General features: G+C 38.3%; 3 protein-coding genes across 5 annotated transcripts; 1 reads left to right on the top strand and 2 right to left on the bottom strand.

The window, feature by feature from the left end:
- On the bottom strand, positions 1 to 7696 carry LOC112189980 (developmentally-regulated G-protein 3). Its single transcript, XM_024329396.2, has 10 exons — positions 7505 to 7696; positions 6826 to 6879; positions 6563 to 6736; positions 5051 to 5122; positions 3935 to 3994; positions 3141 to 3250; positions 2041 to 2340; positions 1340 to 1531; positions 472 to 523; positions 1 to 354 (listed from the first exon to the last, which is right to left on the bottom strand). Exons 1-10 carry the CDS (start codon positions 7544 to 7546, stop codon positions 304 to 306), a joined length of 1107 nt encoding a protein of 368 aa, XP_024185164.1. The 5' UTR covers positions 7547 to 7696; the 3' UTR covers positions 1 to 303.
- A 3947-nt stretch (positions 7697 to 11643) lies between these two features.
- On the top strand, positions 11644 to 16344 carry LOC112186985. Of its 3 annotated transcripts, none has more exons than XM_024325578.2 (7): positions 11644 to 11814; positions 11895 to 12051; positions 13031 to 14753; positions 14838 to 14921; positions 15018 to 15145; positions 15228 to 15470; positions 15552 to 16344. In XM_024325578.2, exons 3-7 carry the CDS (start codon positions 13049 to 13051, stop codon positions 16224 to 16226), a joined length of 2835 nt encoding a protein of 944 aa, XP_024181346.1. In that variant the 5' UTR covers positions 11644 to 11814; positions 11895 to 12051; positions 13031 to 13048; the 3' UTR covers positions 16227 to 16344. The 3 variants fall into 3 exon arrangements, with proteins under 3 accessions (XP_024181346.1, XP_024181344.1, XP_024181345.1); XM_024325576.2 differs by having other exon boundaries at positions 15225 to 15470; XM_024325577.2 differs by having other exon boundaries at positions 11644 to 12051; positions 15225 to 15470.
- LOC112186987 lies at positions 16269 to 19039 on the bottom strand. The gene has a single exon (XM_024325579.2). The coding sequence runs from the start codon at positions 18692 to 18694 to the stop codon at positions 16526 to 16528; it is 2169 nt and encodes a 722-aa protein (XP_024181347.2). The 5' UTR covers positions 18695 to 19039; the 3' UTR covers positions 16269 to 16525.
- Positions 19040 to 19728: the final 689 nt, after the last annotated feature.

The raw sequence follows: 19728 nt of genomic DNA, 5'->3' as shown, positions 1-19728 counted from the left end.
TAACAAGAAAAGTTAAAAGTTCCTTTCGTATATGCGCAATCTTTCAATCTCATAGTAGATGATATTCATTAGGATCACAAAGAGCACACTACCAAGAATAGCTTTGATCACAAAAAGGTGCAGTAAGATTCCCTGATATCACTTAACAACCTGACTTAAACTTTGACTACCCTTACCACTAAAAGAACAGACAAAAAGAGTGCTGTATACTATGCAAAGTACAAGCGAAGGGACTCAAAAGCTTTAGTCCTACAAACGATATCTTGATGCTAAGGTTGCACATATTTCTAAGTTCCTGCCAAATCACACCTTTTTGATAATCTGAACAACATCCTCATCTTCGAGCACATGCTCCTGTTGCCAGCCAACACAATACATGCATTTGATTAACACAAGGAATATTTATTAATTTTAATAAATGCAGTACAAGCAAACGGAAGAGATAACATGCTGAATTGAGATAAAATCAACCTTTCCAACTCTTTGGGGCTTGTGTTTCGCGCTAGACCCCCAAACCAGAGCACTGCAACAAAAAAGTGCATTGTTAACTTTCATGACTAAAGATGGGGTATATTGATATCCCCTATCCAAAACTCTCTGTCAGTTTTAATGTTCTCATTACCATTTTGGATATCTAATAGTGATAGTCCTCAATGACTTCGAACTATACCTTCTATTTAATATCATTTTATCGATTAAGAGACAAAAGTTTGACTACCGTAGTCTAAGCAGATATTGTATTCAACAGTAATCTGGTACTGCAAAATGGGCGGTTTTCCTGTATGCTCTTTCTCCTTCTATTTGTTAGACCATAAGAAAAAAAGATAAAAAAGAAGAACCATAGTGTAGTTGAATCTAACAAATAAAGGAGAAAGAGGATACAGGAAAACAATGCTAATGCCACTGAAGACATAGAATATATCAATCCCACATTTTGGACTGTTTAAAAAAGATGTAGGATGTGCATATCAACATAACAAAAGAGATGAGAAAAACTTGCAAAGTCCAAGAAGTAACATAAAGCCATCAAATTGAAACCTTAATATGAAAATCAACCAACTCAAAGCTGACAGAAGATGCCAAGAATACAATATTTCCTTTCTGGAGGTTTTTGTTTACTTTTTTAGATTAAGGAAAGATGTAAAATCCCTTAATATCCAAGAAGTAACCTAACATCGTCAACTTTGAAACTTATAATGAACACAGAAGTCTATATCAACTTGAAACTGTAGTTTTGCACGGATAACAAGACAACTATAGAAAATACCTTTTCCCATTGCCAGAGCATTTATCAACGAAAAAAAAATGGAACTAGGAAATTTTAAGAGAGGATACTTACTATTTGAATTGTTTAATAAAATCTTTATGAATTCGCTCACAGAAATCCTCAACTGTCCTGGTCTTAGATGATAGGATCACAGGGTCTTCATAATCTGGATTCATCCCTTTAGGTTTCGTGTATATGCGAGTTAAATTGAGATACTCCCATATCTTCTCCAGCAAACCATCAAGGTTCCACTCTAGGTGAGCACTGCAGATGAGTCATGGCAAATGCAATTACAAGTCAAAAAACTACTAAAATAGTAATGCCAGAAATATGAAACTGCACAATTCAAGTCGAAATTAACAGATGATTACAAGCTAGAACTATTGACTAAACTCATTAAAAACAACTTATTCCTTATTTTCATGCTTTGTATACTAACAGTATGATTGAACACAAAACCTGGTGCTTAATGTAGTTATAATAAACATAACAAGGTTTCTTAATCACTACATACCTTACAATGATAAAGAAAATTCTAAAAACTGACACATGGTAGAATTGTCAAACTTTGGAATAGTTCTCTCGCAGAAATTTTTGGAAACTGGGCCATTTTCTCCAGCAGGTCATTAAAGTTTCCAAGATACTAATCACAACACTAAGCTTAAGTCTTCAAGCAGAAATAGAACATTCAAAATTTTCTTAATTTCATAATTAGATTAAGCAACAATAATTCACTGCAGAATTATTAAATTTGGTCATACGTAAAAAGTTACCTGACTGGACAGTAGTGAGGAAGTTTATCCAAAATCTCAAGCTCTTCAAGAGTAATCTGATCAATCTTGTTCACAGCATAGATGCAGGGCATGTATACCCTACTGCCTTCAATTACATCTATGAGGTCATCGGCAGTTGCATCAAACCTAAGAGTGATATCAGCATTGTGAATTCTATATTCACTACAAATCGCCTTCACGGTTTCAAGATCCAAATGTGTGTTGGTAACCGTTGAAGTGAAATTGATCCCACCCTTCTCTTTCTTCCTGAAGGTCAGATTAGGTGGTTCCTTGTTTAACCTGTTCAGAATAAGCGTTTAGCCAATCATATGAAGTAGAAAATCTCTAAGAGGATCTAGAAGAAAAAAGGCTCTAGAGACCTTGACCAAAGATTACATATACATGTACATGCATCTTAGCGAGCATTTACCTACATGTGTTGTGTGCATGGAGACAACCGACTGAGTTTTTTTTTTTTTTTTTTTTTTTGGGTTTGTTTGTTTAAGTAGCTCAAAGGCGTATGCACCAAAAGAAAAATGTAATGGCAACATGCTATGTTCAGTGACAGAAAAAGTGACAAGCTCCTGTTGTTCAAACCCACAAAAAAAAAAAAAAATAGCCATTCTAAAAGCAGTATGCACTATAGCTTCTAAACCTTTTGAAGACACCTGAAGTGGTTTTCAAAACCAGATAGAGTTAGGTACTTTCTCAAGAATATGTATTCAACAGAAGAGCGGGTATGAGGTCCTACGCAGGTTTTATATACAACTTCTGTTTTCAAAAAATGGGAAACAATTGGTAAATCAATACTTCATAAAGACTGGAAAATGAAATTTCTATATTGTAAACAAAAGGTACCATACTACACCACGTTATTAAAAGCTAGCATATTTCGATTCGGGACTGATAAAGGACAACTTCTGAAAGTCACATACACATACACATGTTATCTTATTGTTTGTATGAAAGGACAACATTGACAATGCATTGATACTTTTAAGATCTGATAAATATTGTTAACATCAAACTTATACAGATTTACAAACTTATATGAAAGTAAAACCTATACAGACAAAAACAATGGGAACAACAAAGATTACCTTATGCCAAATCCCTCAAGCTCTTTCTCAATTAGACGTTTGTGAGTTATTGGCTTTATTGCATCTAGAACAATTAATATGCAATTGCATGTCCTAGCAGTGCTGATAACCTGGATGACATAAAGGCCAAATGAACACAAACAAACTCAGAAAGGATAAACACTTGTTTTCTATCCTAACAATACAATATCAGGCATATCTCAATCCTCAAGCCTTTGTTATTGCAAATCTAACTAAACATATCAATGGCATTCATAAAGAAAGCTGCATGTATCACAGGCAGTTTTTACAAAATATATTGGTTAATATCTTCATAACTATCAACATCATTTTTAAGCTAGCCTATAGGTTTAAACAACCAAAACCTATCTTTCTGTTAGCAATGAAGATATGATACAAGAAGACAATGTTCAACATTTGTTTGTTTGGCAATTTTTAGTCTATTCATTAACCACAAACTGTACTTCTTTTGCATGAGCAAATGAGGGCTAAAGGGACCAGAGTTGGCTCCGGCTAGCCCCCAATGGAATTACATTAGGGGATCTTTCATATAGGAGCATTAATTCATCTAAGTGGATTTTAGTTTGATTTACTTCCACTCTCCCTTTCATCTACAATTCTGTTTTTCTCATTTCTCTCATCTCTCCCCTTTACTTCTTTACTGGGGATAAAAATCATAGGGGTCAGCGGAATGCAGATATCATACACTGAAGTGGTTATAATAAATAAATGCATTGAAATTTATCATATATGGTCTTCTCAAAATAAATTTGGGATAAATTTCCACACATTACCTGTCTTCCTCTACCCTTTCCGTCCTTCGCACCCTCAATAATTCCAGGGAGATCCAACAGCTGCAAATTAGAGAATGAGAATTGCAACAGTTAAAAAACAAAAACTAACAATAGGGGAACCCCATGAGCCTGTATCAACAAGTGAAAAATGAGTGACATGATTTCAAAAAACTCCGCCCCCATGAAATCCAGGACGTACATTTTGAAAGATAAAGATATATTGTCAAGGCATGATCCAACATAGTCTAGATAATTACTTATATGTGTGTATATATATTATGTACATCGCAGCCTAACATATATTCTGCTGTAAGTGGTGGCTACTAAGAACGGCACAGCCCACTCATAAACTACAAAATTGTTATATTCTACATGTGTAGGTTGCATGTCTATCAGAGTGTAGGAATGTGGTATAAATAGTGTTGTACAGATAGTTTTGCTACAAGAATACAATGAAAATGACTTGCTGAAAAACTCAACATAATAACCATGAATAACAAAAAGAAGCAAAGGTAACAAAAATCTAGAAAAACAAGTAGCTTAATTAGCAGCCACCCACCCTCAGCTTTTACCTACAATTGTGGTTCACCATTCACAAAATCATTTCTTTTTGTTTTTGAAGTAAAAAATTAAATTGAAAATCCAAATACAAGCAGAAATACATTGAGAATATGCACATTTCTTTTCAATTGCCAAATCTCCTCTAAAAGAGCTATATATAGCTGACGAAAAGACTACAAAAATTGTTGACTTTTAGACCATAAAACACTTTATACAGCTCATGCAACACCAAAAGCCGATATATTTTATTGAATTTTCTAATTTTCTGACTCAGTCATTCATGAAACAAAACCTGTCAAAGATTTTTGAGTTCCAAAAATCATGTTATAGGAACGGGATTTTGGGAAGCTTATGTTGGGGAAAATTTATATATACAAAAGCATGATTATAGGTGTGAATGTCATATGCATGTTGACAGTCGACACGCACACAATTGATATACAAGACAATAAGACAGTTATAAATATTGCATAATTAGTTTCTCTTTCTAGAATCTAGATTATTATAACCAAATGGTAATAGGTCATATATAACCAGAAATAATAGAAATACTACCTGAATCTTTGCACCTCGATAGACAATCACACCTGGAATGCAGGTTAAGGTAGTGAATTCATAGGAAGCAACCTGTAAACATACACACCATACAGCCTTTAGAAGATCTAGAATTTTAATAAATAGGATATTTCATAATCTTTGGTTACCAATATCTTATTCCAAGGGTGAAGAATGAAAATATCATTCAAATCTCACACAGCAAGCAAGCTTTTAAGTTTCATCAATTGCATACACATTAGTCTCAAATGGAGGAATAAAGAACCCCAACCCCCAACTCAATTTCTAAAATATAAGGAAAGTTGCAAAAGACCCAAATTACAAAGAAACTCACAGGAGGAGGCCTAATTTTTGTTCAAATCAATACGTATGTGAAGAAGTGCGGCTGAAAGTACTGACCACCTTTTTCTATCATTGGGAAAAGAGCTTTGACATAAACTGACACTAATATAAAGGGATGACTCCTAACTTTTGCATCCCATGCTTGAAGTAAAGCATTTTGCTTTTGGAGGGGAAATAGAAAAATGTGGGGAGTTGTTGTATGCTGGCTATTTTATGGGTTGTACGAATGGCATGAAACAAGAGGGCTTGTGAGAGTGGAAGTGAAGGGCATGTGAGATAAAGCACGTCTTTAGCACCACTGAGGTCTACATATTCCTGTGAATTTTGGGACGTCATTTCCTGACCCATGCAAAGTGGAAGGCAGCAGTCTCTTAATCCCTCACCTGTCTACTCTATATATTGTAGTATGTTAGTTTGAGTTAATATCGTCTCTAAAATTCATTTTTTGTGTTGTTTATGGCATCGGGTTGGTTGGAGGTCAGACACATGTTTGAGTGGACATATTGTCCACTATGTTTGCATCAATAACTTTTTCAATATAAAAGAATAATTAACCATATAATAAACCATCTAACAGGAGTTTAAGAATATGCACATTTCCATCCAAATATGGATCAGGGCTACTCAAAGATGAGATGGAGTTTAGGAAAGAACAGGATATGTTCCTCATGCACATTTAGGGCTCATTTGGCATTGCTTTTAGAATTGACAAACGCAATCACAGAATATCAAAGCACTTTTGGTAGTGTTTGGCACAAGAGCTAAAAGGTGCTTTATATAAAACACTTTTTGAAGAAAAAATTCAAGTGGTAAAAACACTAGTATTTAATTTTATTAAAAAAAATAAAAAAAAGAACCTATGTGCTTCTTACGAAGCTGCTTCCACTGGAGATCCCTAGACTGACAGCTACAGCTTCTAAAATACAAAATTTTTGGAACCAGAACCTGATTTTGAAAAAGTACAATATGGTCATCAAACACCAGGCAAAGAATCCCAGCATATTGCATAAAAAGTTAGAAGTCCGAATTTGGCGCAATATTAGACACATCAGACATGTCACAGCAGTTAAACATAATAAGTGATCTCAATCAAAGACTATATGCTTCTACTCTACATACAAAAGAAAATTAATGTATCAAAACAGATTTGTATAGAGTGAGATACTCTACCTCTGAAAAAGTCCCAGTCAATTTATTCAGCAGAGTAGATTTCCCAACTGAAGGGAAACCCACCAAACCAACTCTTGCATCTCCACTTTTAGTGACGTCAAAACCCTCACCAGCACCACCACCGCCTTTCGTTGTAGGCTCAAGTAGGTCTCTCCTTAACTTTGCAAGTTTAGCCTAGCAACAAACCAACGAACCATATCAGGGTCACTTCTCAAAGGCCAATTAATGACAAATGACACTGTAAAGAAGACATTTAGACTTACCTTCAGCAAACCCAAGTGATGGGCAGTAGCCTTGTTCTTTTGAGTCCTAGCCATCTGCAGTTAAAAAAAGAAATACATTAGTATTCTAATTAAATCGCAATTGAGAATTTACAACATCCAGATGCAGCATATTGAAAACAACATAGCACATTTCAACAGTTGATTGAAAGAGAAATAAATCAAATAAAAAAACTCGAGTTACAGATATTCAATATAATCAAACTAAAAATGTGAAATACAGATCAGGTAGGTTCACAACTAAACCAAAGAAACCGAAATTTGTTTGTTCAAGTTTTATGTTGAATTTAACAATCAGCAGGGCCATTAATTCAACAAGAAAACAAAAGCCACACTCAAAAATTTCAATTTCTTGATTAGATTTCAGTGATGGAGATTAAATCCGAACTAGCCTAAGAAGTATCACCGCGTATGCAAATTTGTACAGTTTCCATTCTATTCTACTTTTTATTCGAATTGATTTCTTAACCATCTGAACTAAGCTATGCAAACACAAAACTGAATTAAGCCTCATAATCTCGAACACGAATACAAAGAATGGTTTAAGCCTACTAAACAGTGCTAGTTTCTTTGAATTTTCACTAACGAAACGGAGCTTACAGTTCTAGGGTTTCTAATTGGCAGATAAAGAACAGGAGAGATTGCAGTGAAGGAAAAGTACCTCATCTTCGATGTCCTTGATTTTCTGCATAACAGTCGCCATTGTTGAAGCAGACTAGCTCAGAGAGAGAGAGAGAGAGAGAGAGAGTAGAGGAGTATGGAAGGGTTGTGATCGAACAGTAAAGATTTTGCAGAAGTGGTGCTGCTCTATGGGAGCGAGAGCGAGAGAGAGAGAGACGAAGAAGAAGGCGCTAGAAAGAAATGCGGTGTTATATTGTAGGGTTAAATTACACTCGACACCCCTCGAAATCTTGGTAAATATTTTTGTTACCCTTTTCTTTTTCTTCTTTTTTTCTTCTCAACAAAAATTAACATTTTTTTTTAATGGAAATAGGTCAACCCTTTCATTATAATTCAATAAGCATTACAAAAACGAAACACCCCTATGGGGTCAATAGAAATAATCGTTCCTTAAAACCTCATGAAACCCTATTCTAGAAGAATAAAATCTCAAAAAATCCCGAGTACAAAAATTAACATCTTAACACGCTTCTTGTATGTTGATTTGCAATTTGTTGAGAGGTTGAACTTTTAGATACCGGAAAATTGAAAACTGGCCAAAATCTCACCGCATCAACGTGGAGAACAAAAATCAAACCGAACTAACTAAAACAGATCATTTTGATGCAAATTTTCGGTTTTGCTCTTTGAAAAAACTAAGAGAATATCTAATTAAATCGTTTTATTATAATTGTGTACAATTATAATTTTTCAGTGGTTGATTGAATTGATGTTTTAGTGTTTCATTGAATTAATATTAGGGGGATGTATTGTATTTGGAATTCTATGGTGTTCTAAATATTCTTGTGTAATTCATAAGTCTATGAGTATTCAATTAGGAATATTAAAAAATAATTTATGTATCTTGTTTTCAATTGGTTTTTTGTTTGTTATTCTATTATTGATTGCATAGGATTATCTCTTCAAACTAAAGTTAACTCATAAGTCATTGATCTTTTTCCCTTAGTACTTTTACAGTCTCTCTAATTTACTGTTATTTTCTTCGCTAGATTGCAATCTCTCTTCTACTAGTCCAATTTCATGAAATCTAGTCTAAAATTTTCATAAATCATGTCATCTGCTAAATATAGCGTGTTGTTGTCTTCTTCGTTAGATTTTCTTCTTGAGGTGATCCAAATGATTGAAGCAATTCTCTTATTTGTGCTACACTGAAGTGATCTGATAGTCAACCCATCAAAGTATGATCATGTCTCTCTACACCACTAACAGTACCTTGTGTGAACCCCGCAGCATGAGGACTTGCTTTGTTAGGACCAAGTGATGACCTAATGGAGGATTGTAGTCTGCAGCAACCCACTCAAACTTCATAGAGAATCTGCATATCTGTCCTTCAATTATTGTTTCAACTCCATCAAAATCGGAGTAATAAAAACATGAATGAGAGTTTAGAATAACATGGGCAACACCCTACTCTCTCCCATTGTATAGAAACATGCAAAATCCCTCCCCAAACAAATTTTGAGATGAAATTTCGGATTTGTTGGCTTGTCAGGTCCTCAGAATATGCAAATAAATGTGGCTTGGACTCCATAAACATAGATGAGCACGCAACAATGGCCACATTTGTGCCATCTGATATCTAGGATCACTTGTCAGAATGAACTACTTAATTGGTTGAAATAGATCAAAAACTGGATTGCTATGGCAATTAAGAATTAATATAAGTGATTTGCCTTCAACTCATAACTAGAGCTTCAGACACCAAGTGATATTAGCTTAACGAAATTATCATTATATATCTTCAGACACTAAAAGATCAGTACTTGTTAAATGAAATTATCAAGTCATAATTTATATATCTTATACATAAACATTGCATGTGTTTGTAGTTTGCACACTTTCTTTCATCCAAATTTCTTTCCATTTTTCTTTCAACTTCCAATTTTTTTCAGAATTAGACCTAGCAAGAGGAATCAATTCAAAAAAATCATTCAAAGATCAAAATTGCAGAGACAATGGACATTAGCAAGTTCTGACTTCAAACCAAGGATATTGAGCATATATATTGTTGCCTCTGAAAATCACCTCGGCCTATACAGCCGAGGGATCAAGGAACAAATGTCCTTCTTGATGAATAGATGCGGAGCGTGCCAGCACACGGCCAGAAGGCCAAGTGTGCAACTGTAGGTGTAGTGGATGTAGATCTGACTTATCAAGCAATCGTTAGCCGAGGAAGGAACTTATTCTCGGCTGCGGTTCGATGCCTCTAGATTAAGGACTTGATGGCTGAAGGTCGGGTGAGTTAGGTGTGGTTGTGAGAGTATGAGTAAATATAAGATTAATAGCTACTATGAATAACACGATTAAATAAGTAAAGCATAAAGACAATAAGGAGCAAATAAAAGATAATAGCAACGAAACTGAAAACCAGAATGGCTGCAAATTATTAACTGTTGTTTGAAAGAAAACAAAGAGAACAATTCAAAATCGATACTAGGCTACAAGAAAGATAAAGTAACTGAGATTGTAACTAGCAGAGCAAATAAACTAAAGTAACAGACGGAAATTCTACCTAAGCAAAAGGTAAAACGAAATAAGAAAAGCTTGATGGCTTGAGTTTCTGGAGTTGTGTGTTTTTTGTCTTCCGTCGATGCTTCTATTTATATCGGCTGCTTTATGACTTGAACTGATCTCTTGACTCTTTGAAGTTGAGTGGAATTCGGCCTCTTCTTGCCTCAGTGACTCTATCTTGATTTGGCTTCAATACTTATCGTCGGCTGACTTGACGCTGGACTCTATCCGGATTGGCTTTGATGGACGTCATCAACGGCTGCAATTAATCTTGAAGTAGGCTATCTTGGATTGAATTCTCCTTATCGGCTGACATGAATTTCAAACCGACTGAAATACTACTTGATCAAATTTCATCTTTATCGCTTATTGGCCTCTTTGACAATCGGCCATTATCCTTCTAAGTTGAGTTCGGATTGGAAACCAATTAGAGTATTGGCCAATGGGCTTTTAGACAATAAACCAATGACTACGGGCCGGCCGATAACCAAAGGCCAAACTTTCGAAACCCTCTATCGGCCTATTTTTTTATGTGACTTGTCTTAGATCAGATGAATTGTCCAATTATTCATCGGCCAACATTTCTGGCAATCGGCCCAATTTACTTGTAGAGCGGCTCATTGTAATTAGAAATCACTCAATAACTATATGCACATTAGCTACGTCCGAGTGGCCATGCAAATGTGGGTACAAACATTGCCCCCCCAAGTTTCTTAAGCATCGGCGAATGTCGCCAAGTGGTTGAGAAATTTGAGTCAACTTGGCCCCCTAATCAACTTCGAAAAAATTGAGAAACTGAAATTCGAGTAGGTAAGTGAGTTGTTCGTTAGTAAGCCAAACCAAGTTAATGGTGTGGACAACAAGGAAATATAGCGTTTGGTGGCCAACAATTTAATAGATACATGGAAGCCAATGACTATTAGTTTTCAAATCAGCCAACAGAAGAGCGAATAAGCATATCTGCTAACGAAGGTCAACAATTAATTTACTTGAGTGTGGCCGATTGATAGAACTAGAGTTGGCCGACGCGTGAGAATGGCTCATGGAAGCCAACAAGTGAAAAATGCTAAGTATTAGCCAACAAACGAAAAATTTCGCAAGGAATCCCATTTGCAGCTCATGTTGGCCAACACATGAAAAAGTTCAAGTTGGCCAACAAGTAAGCCATCAAGGGAGTCAATTTGTTGCTCTTGTCGGCCAACCCATGGAAAACCTTAAGTTGGCCATTAAATTCAAGTGAGGGAGAGTAGGTCAACAAAGGGCCTCAAATTTTAAGTTGGCCAAAGGCATGAGGAAATTCAAGTCAGCCAACACAAAAGAAAATTTTAAGTTGGCCAACAAAGAAAGAGGGTTAGCCAACACAAGAAAATTTCAAGTTGGCCAACAAAGAAAGAGGGTTAGCCAACACAAAAGAAAATTTCAAATTGGCCAACGTAGAGACAAAAGCTTGGCAGCCAATTGAAAGAATAGGTAGCCAACACAAGGAAAAATTGGCAGCCAATTACTCCACTTGTCTTTCTTTCGGGTTGGCTGTGCACCCATTTTTCTACGGGTCGACCCATCTATGATTTTCACTTTTCTTTTATTTATCCATTCTCATCTCTTCACGACCACATACGGGACTCTTCTTCCCTATTTTTGGAAAACATATGAACAAAGCTTTATACTGGGGTTCATCAAGTGCACACCTCCCATCCTCAAAATCCCTCAAAATCCTTCACAAAATGAGCTGGGCATGGACTGAGTAAGAGGTAAAATGGGCTATCATCAACACAAAAGGTACGATTCTGAATTTGGTACTTGACATTCAAACCCAGAAAACCCAGATCTGATGAATCTATTGAGTATCTTCTATGTAGACTTCAAATCATGTATGGTGTAATCAGCTCCTCCATTGTTCTAAAGTTGAAATCATGGCTGGGCATCTCCTAATTTTGAGCAAATCCCCTCTATTAGAGCTGTTTGGAAGCTGGGTACCCTTTGATTTCCCACTGTGCAAGGTCCAACAAACTGCAGGTATGATACTGGTATTCTTTGTTGAATTGTAAACCCAGATTTGAAGATGAACGGAGCTTTCACTTATGACCAGAAGCCATTTTCTTATGATCTAATTATATTCCGTATACTCTTGCTCTCTATTCGAATTCCCAGGCATATAAAGCATATGCCAATGAACTAGTGCATGACTGCAATTATATGAAGTCACCAAGTACTTCTCGAAAGTCCCCAAATTTGGTCTGATGTACCATGGCTGCAATTATATGGGAATTGTTTTCATTGTTTTCTCGCAAGATCAATAATTGCAGCACTATATCAATTGTTTCAACTAACCAACTTTATCTTTCATTACTTAATTCATAATTATATGACCAGATGAAGTTGGGTGGCACCAAGGAAAGTGAAGTAGGCCATTAATGCCCACCAGGGAACCTTTTTGACCAACCCTTTTTTTTATAAAAAAATTCAATGAGCAATTCATGGCCGTGAATCCTGAGCTTTGCAATTGAGGCTTTGATGCCCAGTCAAACCCCAACATTAGTTACTAATGAACAACAATTATATGAGCTATTTGTTGCAACATTAGTTAGCAAACGGCCCCCCCCATATGCAATTAATATATGCTGCATTGTAATCAATCGTCCCAGCTTTATTTTGATGCAATAGCTGTCAATTAATTACAATTGTAATTATAAAATGTGCAGCAATTATGTGAGGCCCCTCCCATATGCAATTAATGTATGCTGCATATTGTCAAGTTCCCAGTTCTTCTTCTTTTTTTTTTTTTTTTTTTTTTTTTTTTTTTTGTGCAATTGGCCATATATATATATATATATATATATATATTTATATCCAGAGTGTCTTGGCTCATATGCATGTAATATGCTTTTGCCCCCCCCAAGTTTCGTGGTTTTCGGCGAATAGCACCGAATAACTAGAAACTTGGTGTACTTTGAGAAACATGGTGTGCTAACCAATTATGCTCTATATCATGTAGGACTTGGTTGTCCAAGCAATGGCTTCGAAAGGGACCGGAGAAGACAATTATGAAGGCAAGCAAAAAAGTATTACCAAACGCTCATTTGCATTGGCGGAAGCACTAAGTCAAGCCACTGAAAAGAATGCCTCGGACTTCATGAATAGAATAACACAACGAGTCCCGAATGAAGGTGGGGTACGTCAACTTGGCCCAAGTTTCCAGAGTGATATACCGGCTGATGTGGAAAAAATTTTGAGCCAGCATGAAGTGGATGATTCTAGCTATTTCAGTGAAGGAAAAGCATGGGGAGCATGGGGAACAAAACCAGGAAAATGGCCTGGTGAAACGGCCAACTGGATTCCGTGGGTAGAACGAGTCGAGAAGCGATTTGGGGAAATATGGAAACGACTTGGGATCTATGACGCCATCAAGCTGTCCACCATTACTATTCCTTGTGACCGCTCCTTGCTGGCTGCCGCTATGTGTTTTTGGAGTTCTCAAACAAACTCTCTGGAGCTTCAGTTTGGTGCACTTAGTCCGACCTTGATTGATATAGCGGCCATTATAGGCCTGCCGCCACATGGGCAAGTGGTGGACATTGTATTTGCAGAAGGAAAGTTTGACATTGATCTTGGTGGTGAGCTAAGAGATCGAAGTAAGGGCAGACCAGCCGTTGCCAATTATAATACATGGATTGAGGTGTTTAACAGCGGCTTGGGAAATAAGTCACTTGATAGTATTGGCAGTCCAGAAGAGAAAGAGGAAAACCAGCAGGAGACAATGGAAGTAACTCATGTAGAGCATGCTGCGTTTCTTGCCTTTTGGATATGTAAGTACTTAGTGTGCACAACTTCTAAAAAAGTGAATGTGGAGTACTACAAGTTGGCTGAAGCATTAGCAAGTAAAGAAGTACAAGAGAGCGATCAGCCATTAGCTCTTGGTCCATTTGTGCTTGCCCACTTATACAGATGTCTTCACCATTGTGTGACCGAAGGACTGAACCCAAATTGGTCTGGGCCATTGTGGATTTTTCAGTTGTGGCTGCACACTTACTTTCCCACTTTCAGACAGCCGGGTTTAGCATTGGCCGTTGACACTACTCTTGGACAACAATTGGCTCCTCTTGATTTACTTCCTCATTCGGCAGAAGAGTGTTTTGAGGTGTTGTTCAAGTGTCCAGAGTTTTCTGCAGAACAGTTTGCCGTTTGTTTCAGTAGGAAGTATCCACCTTACCTTGCAATGGATATCAGCCAGCACGCCTCAGAAAGTGAGACGAGATGGGAGACTGCATGTTCAGCTTGGAAGAGTGCAATAGGTATGAGGGATCTCTTCTGGGGTGCCTTGTCTGGTAAAACACTCAAGTGTGGAGTGGAGTTATATTCACCATCCTATGTCAGTCGTCAGTTGGGATATTATCAAGCTATACCGGCTCCGGTGCCAGAATCGTCAAACCGATATAGTTCATTGCGAGCCGTTTTCTCCAATAAGGACGACATTGAGCAGAATAACAAGGCGTTTGTGTACAACATGAGCTTTCCCATGAAGACAAGAGTAGCAACTAGCAAGAGTTCCTCTCAGTTCAGAGAGTGGTGGGCGAAACGAGTAGGTAGCCGCTTTAAAGATGGGTTGGTGTCGGCTAGGCGATCGGCTTTTGCAGGAAATCCATGGGCACAAGAGAAGCCGAAAGCTGTAAGGCGTGGTAAAATAACAAGCAAAGTTGCTAGAGCATTTCCAACTATAAGTAAGTTGTTGCCCCCCCCAAGTGTACTTTCATTTATGCACATGTTGTTAGTTTGTTCATTAACTTGGGGTTTGTTGATTGTAGGTGGCCAAGAGCCTTTGAAGAAGTGTGCTAAAGGGAGCACAAAGAGAAAGGTCATCCATAGTGCGGCCACTGAGGCGGCCAAAGGTAGGCCGAAATCAATTTGAATTCCAGTCGGCCATTATGTAAGGAATCATGGCCGATGGCTAATGGCATTTCTGTTTTGTCTCCTTTGAATAACAGATGGTGCTACCATGTCTTCAGCGTCTCAATCTCCTCCAGTGAAACAATCGGCAAAACAAGACGAGCAATCTTCTGAGAGTGAAGAACAATTGTGCGTGGCCAAACGAAGTTGCCTAGAGACATTCAAGGTATGACACAACAGCAGAGAGAATAATTGGCTATTGGCTTGAGCATAAATATGACATACTTTATATGATGAATTTGCAGAAGGCCAACGTCCAAAATGCCATTCCTAGTGAAACAGAGGAATCCGTGGAACTAACCATTGATAAAAATGGCCACCCGAGTAGTGACGAACCCGTGGGGGAGATAATTTCTCTTGAAAGAATGGCTGAAAGCGAAGTTGTGACAATGAATATGGAAGAGACACTTGTGCTCACCCAAACTTCAACGCAAGCCAGTATTCTCTCCTCGTCGCTTAGTGAGCAACACCTGGTGTTGGCTAATGAACTAGTAAGTATGCTCCAAACATGTTTTGTGATTACTTCCCTTCTATTATGCTAAAGAACTGATTGTTAGTGGTTGACATTGTAGGAAGGTAATCAAGGGTTTGAAGCCGAACTTCAGGCTTTCATGAGGGCATTTTCGGCCGATGCTCTAATCCAACCAGAATGCTGCTCGGCCATTTCGCAGTTACCAACCGTGAAATTGACATCAAGGGAGGAAGTTGATGGGGCTCTGAAGGTGGTAAAGGAAACTTTAGCGCAGCCATTAAAAGAATTTGTGGAAACAGGCCAACTATCAAAAGTGAAAGTGGCCATGGATTTGTTACTTGGAGCCAAATACTTTGCCCCTCCCAAGGTAGCTCTCATTGGTGAGAAGCTAGAAGTGTTGACCCAACAAATATCCCGTGTAGCTGGTTCATACCAAGAAATAGAAAAAAGGAGACAACAAATCTTGGCTTGTGAGCAAATGAAGAAAGCCTTGGTTCCCGAGTTTGGGTGGTGTATGGAACAAAAACGGGTTGTGGAGTCTCTTGAAGGCAAGATAAATGAGTTGGAAAGACAATTGGTGTCCTTGAAACAAGAGAGACAAGAAGTGGGGGAAAAGCTCCTTCAAAGGAGTAAGCAGTGTTTCCAAAGCCAAGGACAACTGAAAAAAATAGAGGCCGAATTGAAAAATTCCGAGCCTAGGTGTATGCAACTTGAGAGTGACCTTCAGGATACTAGTTGTACCTTGGGAGCTCTTAAAGCTTTATTAGCCGAGTAATGATGATTGATGTATGTGGCTTTTTTGTCGGCCATTGGCCGGTTTTTGTAAACATTTGAAAGTTATGGGCCGATGAAAAACTTAATTAATTATTTGCTTGCCGGTAGATTATCATAAACATCGTTGGGTCATGGATAGATAATATCTTGTAGTAGTAAATACAAGTGAAGTATAATGGTCAAGCAAACAAACTGGAAATCTGATAAAAATAATCTTTTCGGCTTAATTGCATTGGCCAGAATCAAGATGGCCTAAACATATATACAGTATAAACTAGTGGCCATCTTTTGGTTACACCATTATTCAGCAGCTCGCGCTTCCCACATTGTGGGATAATATTTCTTTAGGTATTGGCCATTAATGGGCATTGCGTGTCGTTCGCCATCTTTATCTCTCAATTGATATGCTCCTTTTCCAAGAACTTTGTCAATAATAAACGGACCCTCCCAATTTGGTGACCATTTTCCAAATCTGGGATCCTTTGTGCCGATGGGTAACACTGCTTTCCAAACCAACTCGCCTTCACCAAAACTCTTGTATTTGGTCTTTTTATTGTAAGCACGAGCGACAACCTTCTTTTGAGCTTGAAGCCGATCATATGCATCTAACCGCGCCTGGTCAAGATCCTCTAGTTCTTGCAACATTGCCTGACTATATTCATCGGCTGTTAAATTATTTTGCATTGCGACTCTCAATGATCTGACTGTCATTTCCATTGGTAAAATTGCATCATGTCCATAAGTCAGAGCAAAGGGAGTTGTCCCTGTAGCCGAGCGTTTGGAGGTCCGATAAGCCCATAAAGTTTCTGATAGAAGATTGTGCCAATCACGCGGATTTTCCTGAATCATCTTTTCCACAATTTGGATGAGGACCTTGTTGGTAGCCTCAGCCTGTCCATTAGCTTGAGCATAATAGGGTGTTGACTGCTGCATTGTAATCTTATACTCGGCCATTCGTTCAATGACGGCTTCTGCTATGAACACCGATCCTCGATCAGTCGTTATAGTTTCTGGGATGCCGAAGCGATGAATGATTTGCTGTTCAATGAATCTGATCACTTCGGCACTACTTATGGAGGTGAATGGAACGGCTTCAACCCATTTTGTAAAGTAGTCTGTGGCTACCAGTATCCATCTGTGCTGTTTGGAAGATGGGGGAGAGATTTGGCCAATTATGTCCATTGCCCAGCCCCGAAAAGGCCATGGCTTCACTATTGGATTCATGGGGAAAGCAGGAACTCTCTGAATGGACCCGTGAAGTTGGCAAGGAGCACAACCTCGAGCATACTCAATACAGTCTTTAAGAATAGTTGGCCAGTAGTAGCCATGTCTCCTAATTAACCATCTCATTTTTATCCCAGCCTGGTGTGCTCCGCAAATACCCTCATGAACTTCAGCCATTACTAACTGGGCTTCTTCTGAGCCGAGGCAACGAAGAAGAAGGTCATCATCAGGATTTTTCCTCAGCAGTTCACCATTTTTAATTGTGAACTTGCTAGACAACATTCTAATTTTTCGGCTCCCACCGCCATCAGTTTTCATCAAAAGGTGTTGGATTATGTGAAATCTCCAATCACCAAGTGGCACGTCTAACTCAAAGACATCGGCTGGCATACCTCTCTCGGCCAAAGATGGCAACGATTTTCTTTCAATTATGATGATTTTGTTAGTTTGGCCTACTGGAATGCTGACGCCGGAAGCAATTTGAGCCATTTCATTCGCTTCACGATTGAGTTCTCGCGGAAGATGGTGAAATTCCACATCATGAAAACAACTAAGCAGTTGTTGTGCGGCGGCATAATAAGTGGCCAATGAGAGATTTGAACATCTAAAAACCTGGAGCATTTGATTGATGACTAATAGGGAGTCCCCAAACACCTTAACTCTTGTTGCTCCAAGTTCCTCTAATACTTCCAGGCCAATTATTAAGGCTTCATATTCAGCCTGGTTGTTTGTGCAGTTAAAGTCCAGTTTGAAGGCATATTGATGCTTTTGGCCGGTTGGAGATTCAATCACTATTCCTGCCCCGGCGGAGTCACTAGTGCTTGAGCCATCAAAATATAGTAGCCAAGGCTCGTGGTACATCTGGCCGACTTGTGCAGTATCTATTTCAACGTTCTCCATATCTTCAATTTCAACAGAAGGGTGGTCAGCAAGAAATTGAGCCAATGCCTGGCCTTTGACTGACTTCTGGGCCACGTATTTGAAAGTAAATTCAGAAAGCGCCATTGTCCATTTTCCAATTCGGCCTTTGATGATCGGCCGAGTCAACATATATTTAATTAAATCCGTTTGTGAAATTATATGAACGACTGATGGTAACATATAATGTCGTAATTTAATCGCCGAAAAGTAGAGCACGAGGCATAGTTTTTCAATCGGCGAATATCTTATCTCAACTGGTGTGAGGATCCTGCTCAAATAATGGATGGCTTGCTCTTTTCCTTGATCATTGTCTTGAGCCAACATGCTCCCAATCGATTCAGCTGTGGCCGCTATGTAGAGCTTCAACGGCTTTCCTTTCTGTGGAGGTACTAACACTGGGGGTTGTGTTAAATACTTCTTGAGTTCGTCAAAAGCTTGTTGGTGCTCTGGCTCCCACTTGTATTCATCTCCAATTTTCAACTTAAGTAGAGAAGAGAAAGGCCGTAGTTTACCAGCCAAATTAGAGATGAATCGTCTAAGAAAATTAACCTGACCAAGGAATGATTGTAGCTGTTTTTTGTTAGAAGGAGCGGGTGCGTCGATAATGGCTTTAGCTTTATTTTTGTCGACTTCAATTCCTCGTTGGTGGATGAGAAAACCAAGAAAATTCCCCGCTGATACTCCGAAAACACACTTTTTAGGGTTCATTTTAAGTTTATGTTTTCGCATACGTTGGAATGTTTGTTCAAGATCGGCTAGATGTCCTGATCGGGTTTTGGATTTAACAACCACGTCATCTATGTACACCTCTACGGTTTTGCCAATTAAATCGTGAAAAATGGCATTCATGGCCCTCTGGTAAGTTGCTCCGGCATTCTTTAAGCCGAAAGGCATCACTACCCATTCAAAGGTTCCAACAAAGCCTGGGCACCTAAAGGCGGTTTTATGGACATCCTCTTCGGCTACAAAAATTTGATTATAGCCGGCGTGACCATCCATGAAAGATAATATTTCATGTTTGGCCGCTCCATCAATTAAGAGATCGGCCATTGGCATAGGATACTCATCTTTTGGAGTTGCTAAATTTAAGTTTCTGAAGTCAACGCATACTCTCATCTTGCCATTTTTCTTTCTTACAGGTACAGCGTTGGAAACCCATTCCACATATCTAGCAGGTCTAATAAATTTAGCATGTAGTAATCGTTCAATTTCCTCTTTCATTTCAATTTGTACCTCGGCGGAACATCGCCGAGGAGCTTGTTTGTAAGGTTTACAATCATCTCTAAGAGGTAATACATGTTCTACTAAGCTTCTATCGAGCCCGGGCATTTCATGGTACTCCCATGCAAAACAATCCT

This window comes from Rosa chinensis, chromosome 2, assembly GCF_002994745.2.
Source record: "Rosa chinensis cultivar Old Blush chromosome 2, RchiOBHm-V2, whole genome shotgun sequence".
In the NCBI taxonomy this organism is placed as follows: domain Eukaryota; kingdom Viridiplantae; phylum Streptophyta; class Magnoliopsida; order Rosales; family Rosaceae; genus Rosa; species Rosa chinensis.
Note: the sequence above shows the minus strand (reverse complement) of the source record. Positions and strands in the feature narration are given on the sequence as shown.